The sequence below is a fragment of the Ranitomeya variabilis genome, chromosome 5, assembly GCF_051348905.1.
Source record: "Ranitomeya variabilis isolate aRanVar5 chromosome 5, aRanVar5.hap1, whole genome shotgun sequence".
Classification (NCBI taxonomy): domain Eukaryota; kingdom Metazoa; phylum Chordata; class Amphibia; order Anura; family Dendrobatidae; genus Ranitomeya; species Ranitomeya variabilis.
Genome location: NC_135236.1, coordinates 483,343,734 through 483,361,154, shown reverse-complemented (window position 1 = coordinate 483,361,154; position 17,421 = coordinate 483,343,734). Strand labels below are relative to the sequence as shown.

Here is a 17,421-nt window from a genome sequence, read left to right as displayed (position 1 = left end):
CAGAGATCGCGCGCTTTCGCAAATTAACGTAAATACAGAAAGCGTAGTTTTAAAAAACGTAATCAATCAAGAAACAAGGACTATCTGACCACCGAATCAGATTCGAGTCAGTGAAGGAATAGCCATTAATACCGGTTCTGCTGAGGATTTGACTACAGAAATTCAGGCGCCAGCTTCATTCCCTTTAGGAGGAAGACCCGGAGGGGCAAACGTAAACAACGCCCCCAACTGACAGCACAAGAGGAAGAATGTCTCCTGGAGGCAGGAATGGTGATGGAGGCACGCCCGGAAGAGTATGTGGTCAATCTGACACACCATCATTTGGATGCGGCACATTTAATGTTACTGTCTAAAGGTCTAAATTTTTGTGTACCTATTTTTTTTTATTTTTCTAATTTTCAAATAGATTTGTTTAAAGCTACAAGGAAAATTCATCTTTATAAATCTTTTCTTTCTGGTGCTGGGGTCACCGCCACATTAGAAGGGGAACGACCCTGTGGTATAGGACCCCTTGGCTTCATGGCAGGTGCCCAGACAGAGACCCTTGCAGATGGCGGTAAAGATGCAGCGCTCCTTCTCAGTCTTTCGGATACGGTAATGGACAATAGTAGGTCGGGTGCTATAGATTGTATACCATTTACTGGTGGGGTCCCTTCCACTTATATGCCCCAGGTGTCTCCTGGCAATATGGTTGACTTATTTGAAACATTAGTTTTAAAAGACATGGAGGCTCTGATATACAAAAAAGCACCTTCGAATCTTACGGATATAGAAAGGAGGGCCCTGAATGATATTGTTAACTGGCCAGATGTCATCGTACGTCCAGCTGACAAGGGGGGTAAAACGGTGTTGATACCAAGGGAGATGTATTTGTTGGAGGCAGAACGCCAATTGTCAGAGAGTACAATCTACATCAAATTGCATGGCGATCCTACACATAAATTCAAGGGGGAACTATGTTCCTTTTTGAGAAAAGCGGTAGAAATGAAAGTTATCACACAGAGGAAGGCTGAAAAACTCCTCCCGGGATTCCCTACAAGACCATATTGGTATTATCTCCCTAAAATTCATAAGTCACTCACAAGTCCCCTCAGCAGGCCCATTGTGTCGGGGATAGGGTCGCTCACTGAGCCCCTATCCCAGTACATTGACTGGCTGTTACGCCCCTTACTTAAGGACATTCCATCTTATGTTAAAGAAGTTGTCCACTACAATAAACATTTTTTTTTTTTTCATAAATCTTGCTATTATGTGCCACTGAAAACATCCACTGTCTTTATTTTAGCAATATTACCTTTTATCATGCTGTAGCAGCACATCTTCAGTGCTAGATCCAGCTCTCATGGGGTTAATCGACAACTTCCTTTCTCCTGACTTACTATGCTCTAATACTACAAGTTCCATGATGCTTTGCACAGGCTTCTAAGCCCGAACCTACCACACCCACTCCAAAACACACCCAAACCCCTCCCTCCTCTATCTTCAAAAAGATTTGTGATGTCATTTCTGTCCAACCTCCTCTTTTACATTTGTCCAACCCACACTCCATTACACACAGATAGATAGATAGATAGATAGGTAACAAATAGACAGATAAGATAGATAGATAGATAACAAATAGATAGATAGATAGATAGATAGATATGGGATGGATAGATAGATACATACAGATATATCTATGTCTATTTCCATATATATGTCCATATCCATGTTTCTAAACCCCTTCACCCCTGGAGCTTTTTTCGTTTATCGCTCCCCTTCTTTCCAGAGCCATAATTTTTCCGTCAATACGGCCATGTGAGGGCTTATCTTCGGCGGGACAAGTTCTACTTTTGAACGACATCATTGGTTTTACCATGTCGTGTAACAGAAAATGTGAAAAAAAGTCAAAGTGCGATGAAATTGCAAAAAAAGTGCAATCCCACACTTGTTTTTTGCTTGGCTTTTTTGCTAGGTTCACTAAATGCTAATGCTGTGAGCACACGTTGTGGATTTGATTGCAGATCCGCAGCATTTTTTGCCGCACACAATTGCATCAAATCCACAGTGTAGCGCACAACCAATGTAAGTCTATGGGAGCCGCAGACTTGTTGTGCACATGCTGAGGATAAAGCCGCACCGAAACGCAGCTTTTTTTTTTCTGGAGCATGTCACTTCTTTTGTGCCAAACTGCAGCGTTTCTGCACCCATAGACTTTCATTGAGTCGGGCACATCCACAGCAAAACCGCAGATGTAAAAAATATCTGCAGTTTAGATGCGGATGTGGGTCCGAGAAACGCTGCAGTTCGGGAGGAGGGAAGTGTGTGGGCGGTGACGGTGTGCGTGTATGTGTGTGTGGACGGGGTCTGCGGGCTGTTCGGATGTGTGCGGCGCTGTGCGGGACTGTTCAGGTGTGTGCGGGGTCTGCGGGCTGTTCGGATGTGTGCGGGGCTGTGCGGGGGGGTCTTTTGGGGTGTGTGTGCAGGCATCATCCGATGGGACTACAAGTACGCAGCATCCAATCTGCAGCTAATTCGGATGTAATCCGGACAGTGGACACGCACCCTACACTATCCATACATCTATCAATAGATATATCTATCCAGATATATCTATAGATAGATATAGGAATAGGTAGATGTATGCATCTATAGATCTATCTATATGTAGATCTGTCTATCCATTTCATCTATCATCTATATGTCTATCTATCTGTGTGCAATTGAGTGTGGGTTGGACAATAATGACATCACAAATCTTTTTTTTTGTTCAAAAATACATCTTTATTTAGCTTTCAAAAACGCATACAAAAATGCAGAAAAAACACGCATAAACCGCAACAAAAACCGCACCAAGAACTGCATCAAAACCACACAAAAAACCCGCATAAAAACCGCGCAAAAAAACATGAAAAAAACGTGAAAAAAATGCATCCAAAACGCAGTGGCGTTTTCTGCAAGGAGATGCAGATTTTGTACAGAAAATTCTGCACCCAAATCTGCAACGTGTGCATACAGCCTAAAACTGACCTGCCTCCAGGTCATAACGAGTTCATAGACACCAAACACGTCTAGGTTATTTTTTATGTAAGTGGTGAAAAAAAATTCCAAAGTTTGCTAAAAAGAAATAAAATAATTGCGCCATTTTCAGATACCCATAGCGTCTATATGTTCTGAGATATCGGGTCGGGTGAGGGCTAATTTTTTGCGCGCCGAGCTAACGTTTTTAATGATACCACGTTTGTGCAGATACGTTCTTTTGATCGCCCATTATTGCATTTTAATGCAGTGTCGCGGCGACCAAAAAAACGTAATTTTGTCTTTTGATTTTTTTTTTTTTGGTATCCCGTTTAGCGATCATGTAATTTTTTTTTTTCTGTATTGAAAACAGCTGACATGTTGCGGCTTTGAAGTGGGCTCACCGCGAAGCCCACCTCAAAGCGGGGGATACTGCCAGCTGACGTACTATTCCGTCAGCTGGCAGAAAGGGGTTAATGAACAATATGTTTCAGTTAAAAAAAAAAAAAAATTGCGTGGGCTCCCGCAAAATTTTCTGCGCCAGAGGGGGAAAGCCGACGGCCGGGGGCCAATATTTGTAGCCTGCTATGAATATCAGCCCGCAGCTGTCTGCGTAGCCTTTACTGGCTATTAAAATAGGGGGATCCCCCCAAAAAATGACGTGGGGTCCCCCTATATTTTATAGCCAGAAAGGCTACGCAGACAGCTGTGGGCTGATATTCATAGCCTAGAGAGGGGCCATGGATATTGGTCCCCCTCCGGCTACAAATACCAGTCTGCAGCCCCCCAGAAATGGCGCATCTGTAAGATGCGCCAATTCCGGCACTTAGCCCCTCTCTTCCCACTCCCGTGTAGTGGTGGGATATGGGATAATAAGGGGTTAATGTCACCTTGCTATTGTAAGGTGACATTAAGCTGGGTTAATAACGGAGTGGCGTCAATAAGACACCTATCCGTTATTAATCCAATAGTAACAAAGGGTTAATAAAACACACACATTAGGGAAAAAGTATTTTAATTTTCTTCATTTCACCATACTTACCATACTTCAGCGCCTGCAAAAAACGTAAAATAATAAACCGTATACTACCTGTCCGCCGTAGTCCAATTAATAACGGATCAGGGAGTATAGTGTTTGTTTATTATTTTAAGATTTTTTACAGATGACACTGGCTTCGGGGATCAAAGTGACAAGTGATGGTGAGTATGTACTCTATGTTATATGTACTGTATGTCTGTATGTATGTATGTACTGTATGTATGTACTGTATGTGGCATGTCGCATGATGTCACATGTCGCATGCTGCATGTCATCGCATGGTGCATGTCGTCGCATGCCGTCACATGTCGCATGGTGCATGTCGCATGATGTCACATGCTGCATGTCGTCGCATGTTGTCGCATGGCGCATGTTGTCATATGTCGCATGCTGCATGTTGTCGCATGGCGCATGTCGGCGCATGTCACATGCTGCATGTCGTCGCATGTTGTCACATGTAGCATGACGCATGGTGCATGTCGCATGCTGCATGTCGCGTGATGTCACATGTCGCATTTTGTCGCATGGCGCATTTCGTCGCATGGCTCAGGCTGCATGTCATCGCATGTTGTCACATGTCGCTTGCTGCATGTTGTTGCATGGTGCATGTCGTTGCATGGCGCATGTCATCGCATGGCGCATGTTGTCACATGCTGCATGTCATCGCATGGCGCATGTCGTCGCATGTTGTCACATGTAGCATGTCGCATGGTGCATGTCACATGTCGCATGCTGCATGTCGCATGATGTTACATGTCGCATTTCGTCGCATGGCGTTGCATGGCGCATGTCGTCGCATGGCGCATTTCGTCGCATGTCGCCGCATGTTGTCTCATGTCGCCGCATGTTGTCTCATGTCGCATGCTGCATGTCGTCGCATGGCGCATGTAGTCCCATCGGACGATGCCTGCACACAGAGACGACGACGCCACCACCACCGCACAGCCACACTCCAGCACCTTCGGTTTCACCGCGCAGACCCCCGCCGTCGCACAGGCCACCACCACCGCACCGGCCGGGCACCGGCCGTCGCACCGGCCGCCGCAACGGAGTCTGGAAATTGACGTGTCGTCGGCGGAAATTAGCGGCGGCTGCAGCCTGGGGGTCACGTGACCCGGACTCAGCCGCCGCCATAGCGCCGCTCACAGGCGAAAACGGCAACAGAAGGTATTTATAAAATTCATTAGGGGCCTCGGGGGGATACATTGGGAGGTTAACTGAAAGTAGTGGACAACCCCTTTAAGGACACCAAGTCTTTTTTGTATTATGTGCAGAATTTCATTTGGCAGCCGGAGTTCTCCTTGGCATCCATTGACGTGGTGAGCTTATATTCCAACATACCACAATCTTTGGGGGTTAGTACAATCAGGCGTATTCTGGACACCACTGAGAAGAGTCGGGACTACATAGACTTTGTCTGTGGGGGTCTAGATTTTATTTTGACACATAATGCCTTTACATTTCTTGACACTTGGTATAGGCAGACCAATGGGACTGCCATGGGGACCCCGGCTGCATGCACTTTCGCCAATTTGTTTATGGCTGTATTTGAGGAAGATTACATTTATTCCAGCATTAATGTCTTCCTCAAACACATCAAACTCTATCTGAGATACGTGGATGACGTATTCCTAATTTGGGACGGGACTGAGAGTGAATTTGTATTGTTTGTGGAGCACATCAACAAAACTAATACTATGGGGATGTCCTTCACTCATAATTTTGGAGGTTCCAGTTTAGAATTTTTGGACGTACTGATAGAGATCCAGTCCTGCACTTTAACAGCTTTCACCCTGTTCACACCAAAAAAGCATTACCCTATAGTCAGTTGTTGAGGACATGAAGGGTTAATAACACACAGGAGGGCTTCGAACGACAGTCCAAGGAATTGTGTCAGAGGCTTCATAGCAGGGGGTATCCGGACTCTCTATTACAAACTAGCTTGGAGCGGGTGAATAAGCGTTGTCAGGGTCCCAAGAGGGACATTCCTAATGTATCAGGACAACGTTTTACCTTCTGCTTTCAGTACGGTCCGATGGACCAGGAGATTAAATCTACCATAAGGAAGCATTGGCATATACTGGAGAGGGATAAAAATTTGGCAGGCAGGACAGCCGGGGGGGCGCTTATTTCTAACAGGCGTAGTACACGTATTAGGGATTTTTTAGTCCGCAATCGTACCACCAAACAACATACCAATTGGTTGGAGCAGGTAGCTTTTAAGGGCAACCACCATTGTGGTCATTGTCGTTATTGTCAGTATCACCTACCGGGCCGTACTCTGAATATTGGTCCGATAACACACACTGTACAACAATTCATTTCGTGTAAAACTGAATATGTAGTATATGTGGTCTTTTGTCCATGCAGAAGGTTTTATATCGGTAAGACGATACGTAAACTATCCATCCGGTTCAGGGAGCATTTTAAATCTGTACTCTCGGGTAAAGGGGTGCCCAGACTGATAAGTCATGTCAGAGAAGCTCATGAAGGGAATCCGGAGGTCCTAACCTTTGCAGGTATTGAGAAGGTGGTATTGCCGGCACAGGGAGGAGATTTGCATAAATTATTATTAAGGAAAGAGGCTAGGTGGATCCTACGGACCCGAGCAAATGGTCCGGCTGGCCTTAATGACAGAGTCGATATGTCTGTTTTCTTGTGAACTCCGCACTGTAATCTGCGTTTTCGTGTATGTATTTCGTATTGCAATTGTGTTATTTGCTGTCTTGATTTGTTCATGACATTACTAGATAGTGTATTTGATATACTTTGCTTGTTCATTTTTGATGATTGAACGATATATGCATTTTGCCGGCCAGTTTTCCGCATATGGATATGAGTCGTGGAAAGCCTTTGAAAATTTAAGTATTATAACTGAATAATGACTTTGTGCTATGTTCGGCTTTTTCCAGCCGATTGTTGGTTGTTTTTAAATGTTTTTATGATTATGCACGTGCACTTTTGTTTGTCCAATTGGAATAGGGCGCAGGAGGAGTTCTGCACGGACTTACCTATTTCTCCTGGCGTCATTTCCTTTTGGACATGGACCCGTAGAAGCGCTGTGTGTAGCGCGAAACGGCCGTCGTCTGTCCCCGCACACTCCTGCCACCATCCCACCCTCCTGGGCCGTGAAGGCTTTGTAATATGCTTGAATAAAAGGTATACCCAACTTCAGGATCGGTGAGTGCTGCCGCATTTTTTCTGTGAGCTATATTTTTTTATACAATATAAGGACAGAGATGTTGATCATATTTGTAATATACCTCATTAGGAATCAGTTTCTGTCAGCAGTGAATGATGAGTCCGGATGTTCCTGAGCTTCCGTCTTTCTCTACACCCGGTCCCTGATTTACAGGTTTATTTGTTTTTTTTTAAAAACTGAATTAGCAGCGGGGGCGGAGAAAGTCAGGAACTCATGAATATTCAGGACTCATCATTACGTGCTGGAGCTCCCAATACAAGATTGTGGTACAACTGAGTGACCCAGCATTCTGCTATGGGGACCTGTCACTAGTTTGTTACCCTTAGTTATACCCTGTAACAGAATCCCTGGATATACATTTAGGGTAGTTTCCCACTAGTGAGTCCACTGCAGGATGCCCGCTGCTTGTATCCCACTGAGGACCCGCTCTGGAAGAGGATCGTGCCGGCATTATAGATATATACTCATACATAATGCTGGGTGCATTATATACAATGTTTTGAGTCAGAGTGAAATCCTTCAGGTGTATTGGACACCTCTTTAAACGCTCTCTGTCAGCACAGAATGACTATTGAAACCAAGCACAGGCACCCAGATCATCATGGCGGCCAATCATTTACATACACCTTCCCACCTGCTTGTTTTCCATCCATCTCCATCCTTCTCTGGCTCTATGAAGCCAGAGCTGTCACTCACATTACACATTAGAGAGAGGTGGAGAATGATGAAATACAAACAAGTGCGAAGATGAATGTACATGATTGGCCACGCAGTGAACCACCGAGCGGCAGGACTTATTTTGAACAGTCATTCTGCACTGAGTCCCTTTAAGGGTAACTTGTCATCTTGAGAAACATTATTTATCTGCAGATATAGGGTTAGTCAGCAGGTAAATGGGGTTTAAAGCCTGGTTAGCCGGCATAATGAGAAAGCATTGGCTGCAGGGAGAAAATTAGTCTTTATTCTCCCTTCCGCCAGTCGCTTCCTGTGATAGGGTCGGTGCCAGGAGGGAGACATTACAGTCACCGCTAACTACAAAGTGAGCGTGCTGTAATAATGTCCCGACACTGCGATTGTGACATAGTCTAGGGAGCCCAACCTCAGGCTGGGCTTCATTGACGACTAACATGGCATCAGCACGTGACACCCATCAGCAATCTGCAACTGCGTCACAGGAGGCTGATGGGTGCAGGTGAGCGCATGCACCGGGCCATCGTGCCATCTAAATGTCGCTGTCAGTGATTAACAAGGGCATTTAAATACCTAAAACAGCAGCAATCAAGGTGAACTCTGATCACTGCTGTTATAGGCAGATGCCGGCTGTGTATCACTGAACCCCTCCATAAAAGCACATCCCTAAGGTGACAGCTATGACAATGTTAGAAAATTTCACATGTCTGTTCCTAAACATGGAAAGACTAATAAAATTCCCTAACACATGTGAAAGAGCCCTAATAGATTTATTAAATCTGCCAAACATATGAATGTTTTTACACACCACAATGCACTGTTACATACACACATCTTCCAAAAATACATATCATTACAGATACACAGACACACGCACAAACACACCAGTACATGAATACAACATCTGAACCACCATCAGTACGTGGTACATCAATTGTAGTGTCAGGTCAGCCCCACATACCTTTGTATCACATAAAACTACAACTCTCAGTATGTCCTTAACAATGGAGATACTGGGAGTTGCTGTCATCAGTCATCATCAGACTGCGGACCATATAGGAACCACAGCACTGATGAGACGCAGGCTGGATCACAAATAAGTATTTACATCCAGGTATCTTACCTCAGACATCTTCTCTGATCAGAGTCTTTCTCTTCCTTTTCATCTCCGCTTGTCCAGAGTCCATGATGACTCTTCTCATCCACAGCTGTTCTTCGCAGACTTCCATCTTCTCCGGTCTTCTGCAGCACATCCCACCGCGATGCCCTTAAAAGATAGCAGTCTCATTATAATGCTCCTGAATAAAAATATCTGCCCTACACTGAGCCACTGTATAGACTATTAACTCTCACAATGTTCCCTGCACTAAATATGACCCACACACTCTATAATTCTTATGGTACATGCCTTCCTCACTGAGCTTCCTTTTCTATACTGGGCCTCCTCTTCACACTGTCCTCTCACACAGTGTCCAATTTACTGACATTAATCATACATCTACCCCAACTTCTGTATTATATTCAACTTACAGCTGCTTCACCCGCTATGACATTGGCTCCATTGGGATTCGGTGGCCAAAATGAACTGTCGGACTGGCTTGGTGTGGTGTCGGGGAAATCCCCGGTGGGCCCCTGGAGAAGAGCAGGAGAGGGGAGGAAGGAAAAAAAAAAAGGAGGGCGCGGGCCCTTTAAATGTGCGCACGCTGCTGGATGGCCGCGTCACACAGAGAACAGCGGAGCGCTGAGCCAGGGAGCAGGAGAGCAGCAGAGGTCACACGCCCAGCAGCGTCACAGCTAGCAGACTCGGCCGCAGACACAAGTCTCATTTAGGAGCCTGGAAAAGCCAGGAATGGTCTTTATCCAGCAGCAGAAAATGTCAAGTGCTAACGAATATGTATGCCCTATCCAACTAACAGTTTGGGAAGAGGCATATATACTGACAAGGGACAACGGAACACTGCGCTGGGACAAAGAACTGGACTTGGTTGCTTACTGTTGTGTCTGTGCAACTGCAGGTTGTGGACAAGAGGCATCAGCGCCTCCTTCCTGGACAGGAGATTGGGAAGAATGTAAGACATGGGAAAGGCCAGTGGTTTCACCCTCAAACTAGCATGATCTGGTCCGGGGTTGGTTTCTGATTATCCTCTCCCTGGGATGGTCATGTGGGGGTTAATCTTCTCTGCCTCGTTTTGGGATGTCTGGCTATTTCATTCCGCTGTTACCTGCAAGCAGTGTCAGTCATAGTTCCTGTCTCTGGCTTGAGCAGCTGACCCCGTTATACCCTGATTTGTCCTCTGCCCGTTTACCTACCATATTTTTCGGACTACAAGACGCACTTCCCCCCCCCCCAAATTAGGGGGAAAATAGGGGGTGCGTCTAATAATCGTAATGCAGGCTTACCCGCAGTGGTGTGGTGGCGGTGGCAGAGGTGCGGCGGCAGAGGTGCGGGGATGAGGCGCAGTAAGTGGGGTCCCTTTCACCGGTGAGATGATGCAGCAGCCCGGTAAGCAGCAGAGCCGGGTGAATCATGTTGTTATCGGTGCTGGCGGCCATCTTCCTGAGGCCGCACGTGCACAGATGGAGTGCTCTGCTTCCCAGGGCTTCAGGAAAATGGCCGCGGGAGGCCACGTGTGCGCAGATGGAGATCGCGGTGGCCATTTTCCTGAAGCTGAGTTCGCAGATTTAGATCTTGGCTTCAGGAAAATGGCCGCCGCGATCTCCATCTGCGCACGCGCGGCCTCCCGCGGCCATTTTCCTGAAGCCCCGGGAAGCAGAGCACTCCATCTGTGCATGCGCGGCCTCAGGAAGATGGCCGACACCACTGATAACATGATTCACCCGGCTCTGCTGCTTACCGGGCTGCTGCATCACCTCACCGGTGAAAGGGACCCCGCTCATGCCATACCGCTCACTGAGCCTCCTCATCTCCACACCTCTGCCGGTAACCACTGCTGCAACCCTCCCATGGACACCAGGCCGTGGCATCGCCCACCTAAGCAGGAAGGGACCCTGCTCAGGTGCACGCCGTACCACATCACCCGACCTCTGCCGACACCATGCCTCCTGTGACCCTGCTCTGCCACTGCCAGCCCTCAGGTAAGATACTGTATATTCGGACAAGACGGACCCTCATCTTATAAAAAAATATTTTTTTCTGCAATTTTCACGCCAAATTTGGGGTGCGTCTTATGGTCCGGTGCGTCTTATAGTCTGAAAAATACGGTAAGTCCCGTTCCTGTGTTCCCCTGTGACTTTGCTTGTTGTGGTACGCGCTCTCCGTTTTGTGACCCCTTGGTATTTGACTCAGCTTGTCCTCTGAGTTGTTTGACTGGGTTGCGTCTCTGGCTTTCCTGCTCCCGATCGGCTCTGACTTCTTTGGCTTGTTTCTGACCACATGTATTGCAGCTGTGCTCTGCTTGTGAGCAGTGCATGATGTCCCTGCCATGCGCTACTTACAAGCATTAATCAGCTGCTGGCACCGGAGCAGGACGCTGCAACTGCGAGGGAGCGGAGGAAGGCAAGAGTAAAGGTTTGTTTTTTTAAATCTTTTTTGATGAGGCCATGGATACCAGGACTGGGATAGGGCCAATCATACCAACAAGGGAATGGGGCCAATCAATCATACTAGGAACTGGATGGGGCCGATCAATCATACCAGGAACTGGATGGAGCCAATCAATCAAACCAGGAACAGGATGGGGCCAATCAATCACACAAGGAACGGGATGGGGCCAATCAATCACACCAGGAACGGGATGGGGCCAATCAATCATATCAGAATAAGAATGGGTGGGGATGAGGGCCATGCATACCAGGATGAGGGTGAGGGGACCATATTTACCAGGATAGGTGATCTTAAGTACAGAATTGCCCACATTTTTTGCTTCAGTTTTTTCCTAATTTCCTCTAAAACCTAGGTGCGTCTTAGGCTGTGTGCACAAGTTGCAGATTTTTCGCTATAAAAATGCATAAAAAACGCATACATTATCCCATCATTTAGAATGCATTCCGCAATTTTTGTGCACATGATGCGTTTTTTTTCCGCAAAAAAAATGCATCGCGGTAAAAAACGCAGCATGTTCATTAATTTTGCGGATTTTTAGTGTTTTTCCTGCTATTTAATGCATTGCGAAGCTCCAGAAAAAACGCATCAAAAACGTGCAAAAAACGCAAAAAAAAAGCATGGGGATTTCTTTCAGAAAATGTCTGGTTTTGCTCAGGAAATTTCTGCAAGAAATCGTGAAGGTGTGCACATAGCCTTATGGTCCGGTGCGTCTTATAGTCCGAAAAATACGGTATGTTGCTACACAGGAATATTATGTAGCTCTAAAAAAATTTGCTTAGTACTAAATAAGCTGTTACTGAGTAATATTATTTGGCTCTATAAAGAGCAGTTTTATATATTATGGTACAAACTATGACACCCTGCCTCTCTCTTTAATCCAACAGTCAGTTCCTACACTATACAACACAATGCAAACTAGCAGATATCTTCAGCATGTATTTGCAGTGATAACACCCAGGTGCATGCCTTTCCCTCAAATTAAATCTCTCCCTACGCTATCTCCACCTAACAGAGAACTAATCTTCACTCTCAGTAGCTCTTAAAACTGGTTTTTGCAATTACAAACTCTCCCTATATGATGCTTTCACTCTCCCTACGCTCACATTACGCTGTTTGCGGCTGTAATGTGCGCAAGATGGCGCCAGCAAGGATTAAATATCTCCTGTGACGCTGTAAGACACCAAAGATGGCGCCGGCATTACTGTGATTGACAAGCAAGCCCAAATTAAGCACCAAACATGCTGGGCTGGTCATTCAAATATACTGAGGTGACTAGGTAATTACTTGCCGTGAAACAAATAGCTCAAATACCGTACTATTCGTGTGAGTAACGAATAGTGCAGAATGTATTTGCTCATCACTAGTCTTTTTATATAGTGTATACAAACTTCTGGTTTCAACTGTACATACCCTTCATGTTCCAGACATTTCTTAGGAGCTCTGATCACAACATACTCTTCACATTTACATGTATTTCCACTGTTATATCCTTGCTCCAGACGAGGTTCTCCTAGATTTTCCTGGTGGTGTTGTGCTATTTGTCTTACCTTGCCTATGTAGGGACCATGTGATGTTTTTATTCTATTGAGTGTGGCGCTCATAGCAATCTGGCAATGACAACCATAGAGGTCTGCTGCAGATCTCTGGTTGTCATGCTGACCCATCTGTGACCTGCAATCATGTGACGGGGTCACCAATGGGCAGGATTAGAGACGCATTTCCGGTAAGCACGAGTTAAATGCCGCTGTCAGAGATTGACAGTGGCATTTAACTAGTTAACAGCCGCGGGTGGATCGCAATTTCACGCGCGGCTGTTGCAGCATGTCAGCTGTATTGATGAGCTGTCATATACCCAGACAGGGGGATTACGACGTGGGCGTATTATTACGTCCAATATCAGAAAGGGGTTAATGCAGATTAGGATATAAGCTCCATGCAGGTCTAATTTGGTAAAGGTGGTAGTTCCTATAATCCTGTAAAAAAAAATAAATCACAGATTAGAGCCAATGGATAATGGTTCTTCAGCGTGATTTTATTTAAACCCCAATAGTTTATGTACTGTCTCAGAGACCTGTCTTTTTTTAATGAAAAAAAGCCTGCAATAGATGAAGATTTTCAGATTAATCCAGTTTCCAGATTATCTTTAAAGGGGGTATCCAGGACTATGCAAAAGACAAAAAAAAATGTATCTAAGCACTAGCAGGCATGTAATTGCAACTCGCCTGCCTGTTGTGCCCAGCGCTGTTCTTCTCCAACACAGAGCAGTCACATATTCCTGCCGCAGTGCCGGGGATTCAGCTACCTCTGCTGACGTGACAGGGCAGGGCTTCCAAAGTAATTCTGATTGACAGCCGGATCCCTCAATTAGGCAGCAGGGATCTGGCTGTCAATCAGAATGACATCGGAAGTCCCGCCCTGTCTACAGAGAGGACTGGAGTCCGTGATGTCGAGACTTCTGAATCCCCAGCAGAAGCTGTCTGTGACCGCTCTGTGCCGGGGAAGAATGGCTCCAGACAACAGGCAGGTAAGTGGAAACTACCAGCCTGTTAGCAGTTAGGTACATTTTTTGTTAAGTACCGGATATACCACTTAACGTTGGTAGACAACACCTCAGTCTTTGGAAGAGATAGGGTAAACTCTCTCTACCTGGAAGGGTAATGGTGCAGTCAAATGACCAATGAGAAGGTAGTGTTGCAGCCCTCTGCTTATAGAAGCTATCTGTGAAGTCCTGATAGGGCACAGGCGAACTATAGGCATTAGAAGCAGAGGAGTTTCAGAGAAGGTGGTTGAGGTAGATCTTTGAGACACTAATAAGGATGATCTTCACTGGGCAATCTGGTCGGACGATCAATGACTCAGGTATGTAGTCATATGCTTAGTAATTCCCAAAAAACATTAGCGCATCAGAAAGCGCAAAATTATTAAAAAAAATGTTCTCAATGTGTAATGCTCCAGTACTGGGGGTCACCTTCTCTGTCTGAAATTGGATATAATCACTAGGAATAAGGGTACCGTCTCACAGTGGCACTTTGAGCGCTACGACGGTACGATCCGTGACGTTCCAGCCATATCCATACGATATCGCTGTGTCTGACACGCAGCAGCGATCAGGGACCCCGCTGAGAATCGTACGTCGTAGCAGATCGTTTGGAACTTTATTTCGTCACTGGATCTCCCGCTGTCATCGTTGGATCGGTGTGTGTGACAGCGATCCAACGACGCGTTCGCTTGTGACCAGGGTAAACATCGGGTTACTAAGCGCAGGGCTGCGCTTAGTAACCCGATGTTTACCCTGGTTACCATCATAAATGTAAAAAAAAAACAAACAGTACATACTTACATTCCGGTGTCCGTCAGGTCCCTTGCCGTTTGCTTCCCGCACTGACTGACTGCCGGCCGGAAAGTGAAAGCACAGCACAGCGGTGACGGGGACAGCAGCAATTAAGTAAGTTCACTCATGTTTCTCAAATAATATTCTAAACTGCAGTAATTAACAGGTTTTCACACTATCCCCTTAAATCCTATTCTGATGTTTGTAATCAAATTATTATGAATGAAGATAATGTTTTAAAAATCCAGCTTACTAGGCCACGACTATGTAAAATCTCTGTAAACTTGTTGTACCACTGTGTACGATGGCCTTATACATTATTTTCTTGTCTGTCATTGCAGTGGAAGATGTTATGAGACGATTGCGCAGCATAAGGGACCAATACAGGAGGGAAAGACAGCAGCGGGCCAGGAGTGGTGCTTTCGCACTGACGAAAAGAAAATACATCTATTATGACCGGCTGTCATTTCTTGATCCCAGTATGGATCTGAGACCGTAAGTTCAAACCTCACAACACATTACACATATGTATTTTATGCTCATATATTTATTTATTTTTATTTTCACACTTTTATAACAGAACTCCATCCAACCTCACTGAGAGGGAGACAGGGTCAGACTCAGAGGCCATAACTGATCCTTTCAGGGAAGGTGAAGAGGTGGCTGGCCCATCTTCTGATCCTTCCTGCTGCATCCCTCCAGGTCCATCTGCCGCAGCACCTGAAGCTCCGCCAACAACAGGCCCAGATGCTGCACCAGCACCCGTCAGCCAGGAAGATACTGGAAATAGCAGTAGTCCTACTGTACCGCTGGAGGCCTCCCCACAGCCTGCTGTGATATCTCGCCGTGGGCGCAGAAGATGAGAGCTACAGGATACAAGGAGGCATGTTGATACGGATGTTCTGAACTATCTGTCCAGGGCTGCCCAGGATGAGGGGGAGGAGGCAAATTCCCGCAGCCTGGCCCGGTACCTCTGTCCCCTACCCCGTGAGGTGAGGCTACGTGTGAGAGGGTGCTTTCATATCCTTATTAATGCATGCACCCCCCCAATACCCCATATGAGTTGTTTGAATACTTGGAGAGGTGGCAGCTGTCAGCCCGTAACCTCATGCGAGTTCAACCAACCCCACAAGTGCATGCTCAACAGGGATCTGATGCACCTCCTTCACGTGTGCCTACACATCAACCCTTTTCCCCCCAAAACCAACCATTGCCAAAACAGATCCAAATGCCATTCTATCAGCAACCTTACCAATATGGTCACTTGTACAGACCCAGTGTTGGAGGATGGTCCCAACCTGGGTTTGGACGACATGGCCATATTGGGGGGTATGAGTCACGTGGCTTCTATAATCCCCATGAGGCACATACTCAATATCCCTATAGTCACTTGGCAAGTCTACAATCAGACCATGGCCAAGAGTATCTTCCCACACAGTATGAAGGATAATTGGGCCAACAAAGGCAGCAAGAATATGTAAGCGTAAGAATATGTTCTATATATGTTAGGCCAAATTTATATGGCCACAAAAGCCATATGAGGTGAATATGGTTTTGGATAATAACTAATTTGTTTTTGGCATTATAAAAAAAGTTTCAAAAGCCAAGTTATGTTTGTTCTAACAATCATTAAGACACCATACCTAATTAGATTCTAAACCATCTCTTAAATACCGTATATACTCGAGTTTAAGCCGAGAATTTCAACCCATTTTTTAGGCTGAAAGTGCTCCTCTCGGCTTATACTTGAGTCATACCCAGGGGTTGGCAGGGGAGGGGGAGCGGCAGATGTCTAATAATACTCACCTGCTCCTGGCGCGGTGTCCCTGGTTCCCTGGCGCCAGCAGCTTCTTCCTGTAGTGAGCGGTCACATGGTACCGCTCATTACAGCAATGAATATGGACCCGACTCCACTCCCATAGGGGTGGAACCGCATATTCATTACTGTAATGAGCGGTACCATGCGACTGCTCACTACAGGAAGAAGCTGCCGGCGCCAGGGAACAGACGTGAAGGGATAGCGCCAGGAGCAGGTGAGTATGACGGGGCAGTGCGCAATATTCACCTGCTCCCCGTTCCACCGTTGGCGCCGCTCCATCTTCCGCGTCTTCTGCACGGACTCTCAGGTCAGAGGGTGCGATGACACGATTAGTGTGCGCTGCCCTCTGCCTGAACAGTCAGTGCAGAGGACAGGGAAGACACAGCAGCGGTCGGCGCTGGAATGAGGAGCAGGTGAATATAGCAAGTGCCGGGGGCCTGAGAGGTATGTCATTTTTTATTTTTTTAATCGCAGCAACAGCATATGGGGCAAATATCTGTATGGAGCATCTTATGGGGCCATGTGCAGCATTATATGGGGCAAATATCTGTATGGGGCTATGTGCAGCATTATATGGGGCAAATATCTGTATGGAGCATCTTATGGGCCATAATCACCATTTGTGCAGCATTGTATGGGGCAAATGTCTGTATGGAGCATCTTATGGGGCCATAATCAACATTTGTGCCGCATTATATGGGGCATATTTTAATATGGAGCATCTTATGGAGCCCATCATAAACTGGAGCATTATATGGGGCGTATTTTGTATGGAGCA

At 46.1% G+C, this 17,421-nt stretch overlaps 1 protein-coding gene across 1 annotated transcript; it reads left to right on the top strand.

Moving 5' to 3' along the window:
- The first annotated feature begins 687 nt into the window (after nt 1-687).
- Nucleotides 688-16,421, top strand: LOC143775064 (uncharacterized). Its single transcript, XM_077262899.1, has 4 exons — nt 688-838; nt 13,862-14,017; nt 15,166-15,319; nt 15,405-16,421. Exons 1-4 carry the CDS (start codon nt 688-690, stop codon nt 15,685-15,687), a joined length of 744 nt encoding a protein of 247 aa, XP_077119014.1. The 3' UTR covers nt 15,688-16,421.
- The last annotated feature ends 1,000 nt before the right edge of the window (nt 16,422-17,421 follow it).

Coding starts and splice junctions, on each gene's coding strand:
- LOC143775064 (XM_077262899.1), top strand. CDS start 688: ATGGTTGACTTATTTGAAACATTAGTTTTAAAAGACATGGAGGCTCTG. Junction 839..13,861: donor ACGTCCAGCTGACAAGGGGG/GTAAAACGGTGT, acceptor TCCCTCAATTAG/GCAGCAGGGATCTGGCTGTC. Junction 15,320..15,404: donor CCCAGTATGGATCTGAGACC/GTAAGTTCAAAC, acceptor CTTTTATAACAG/AACTCCATCCAACCTCACTG.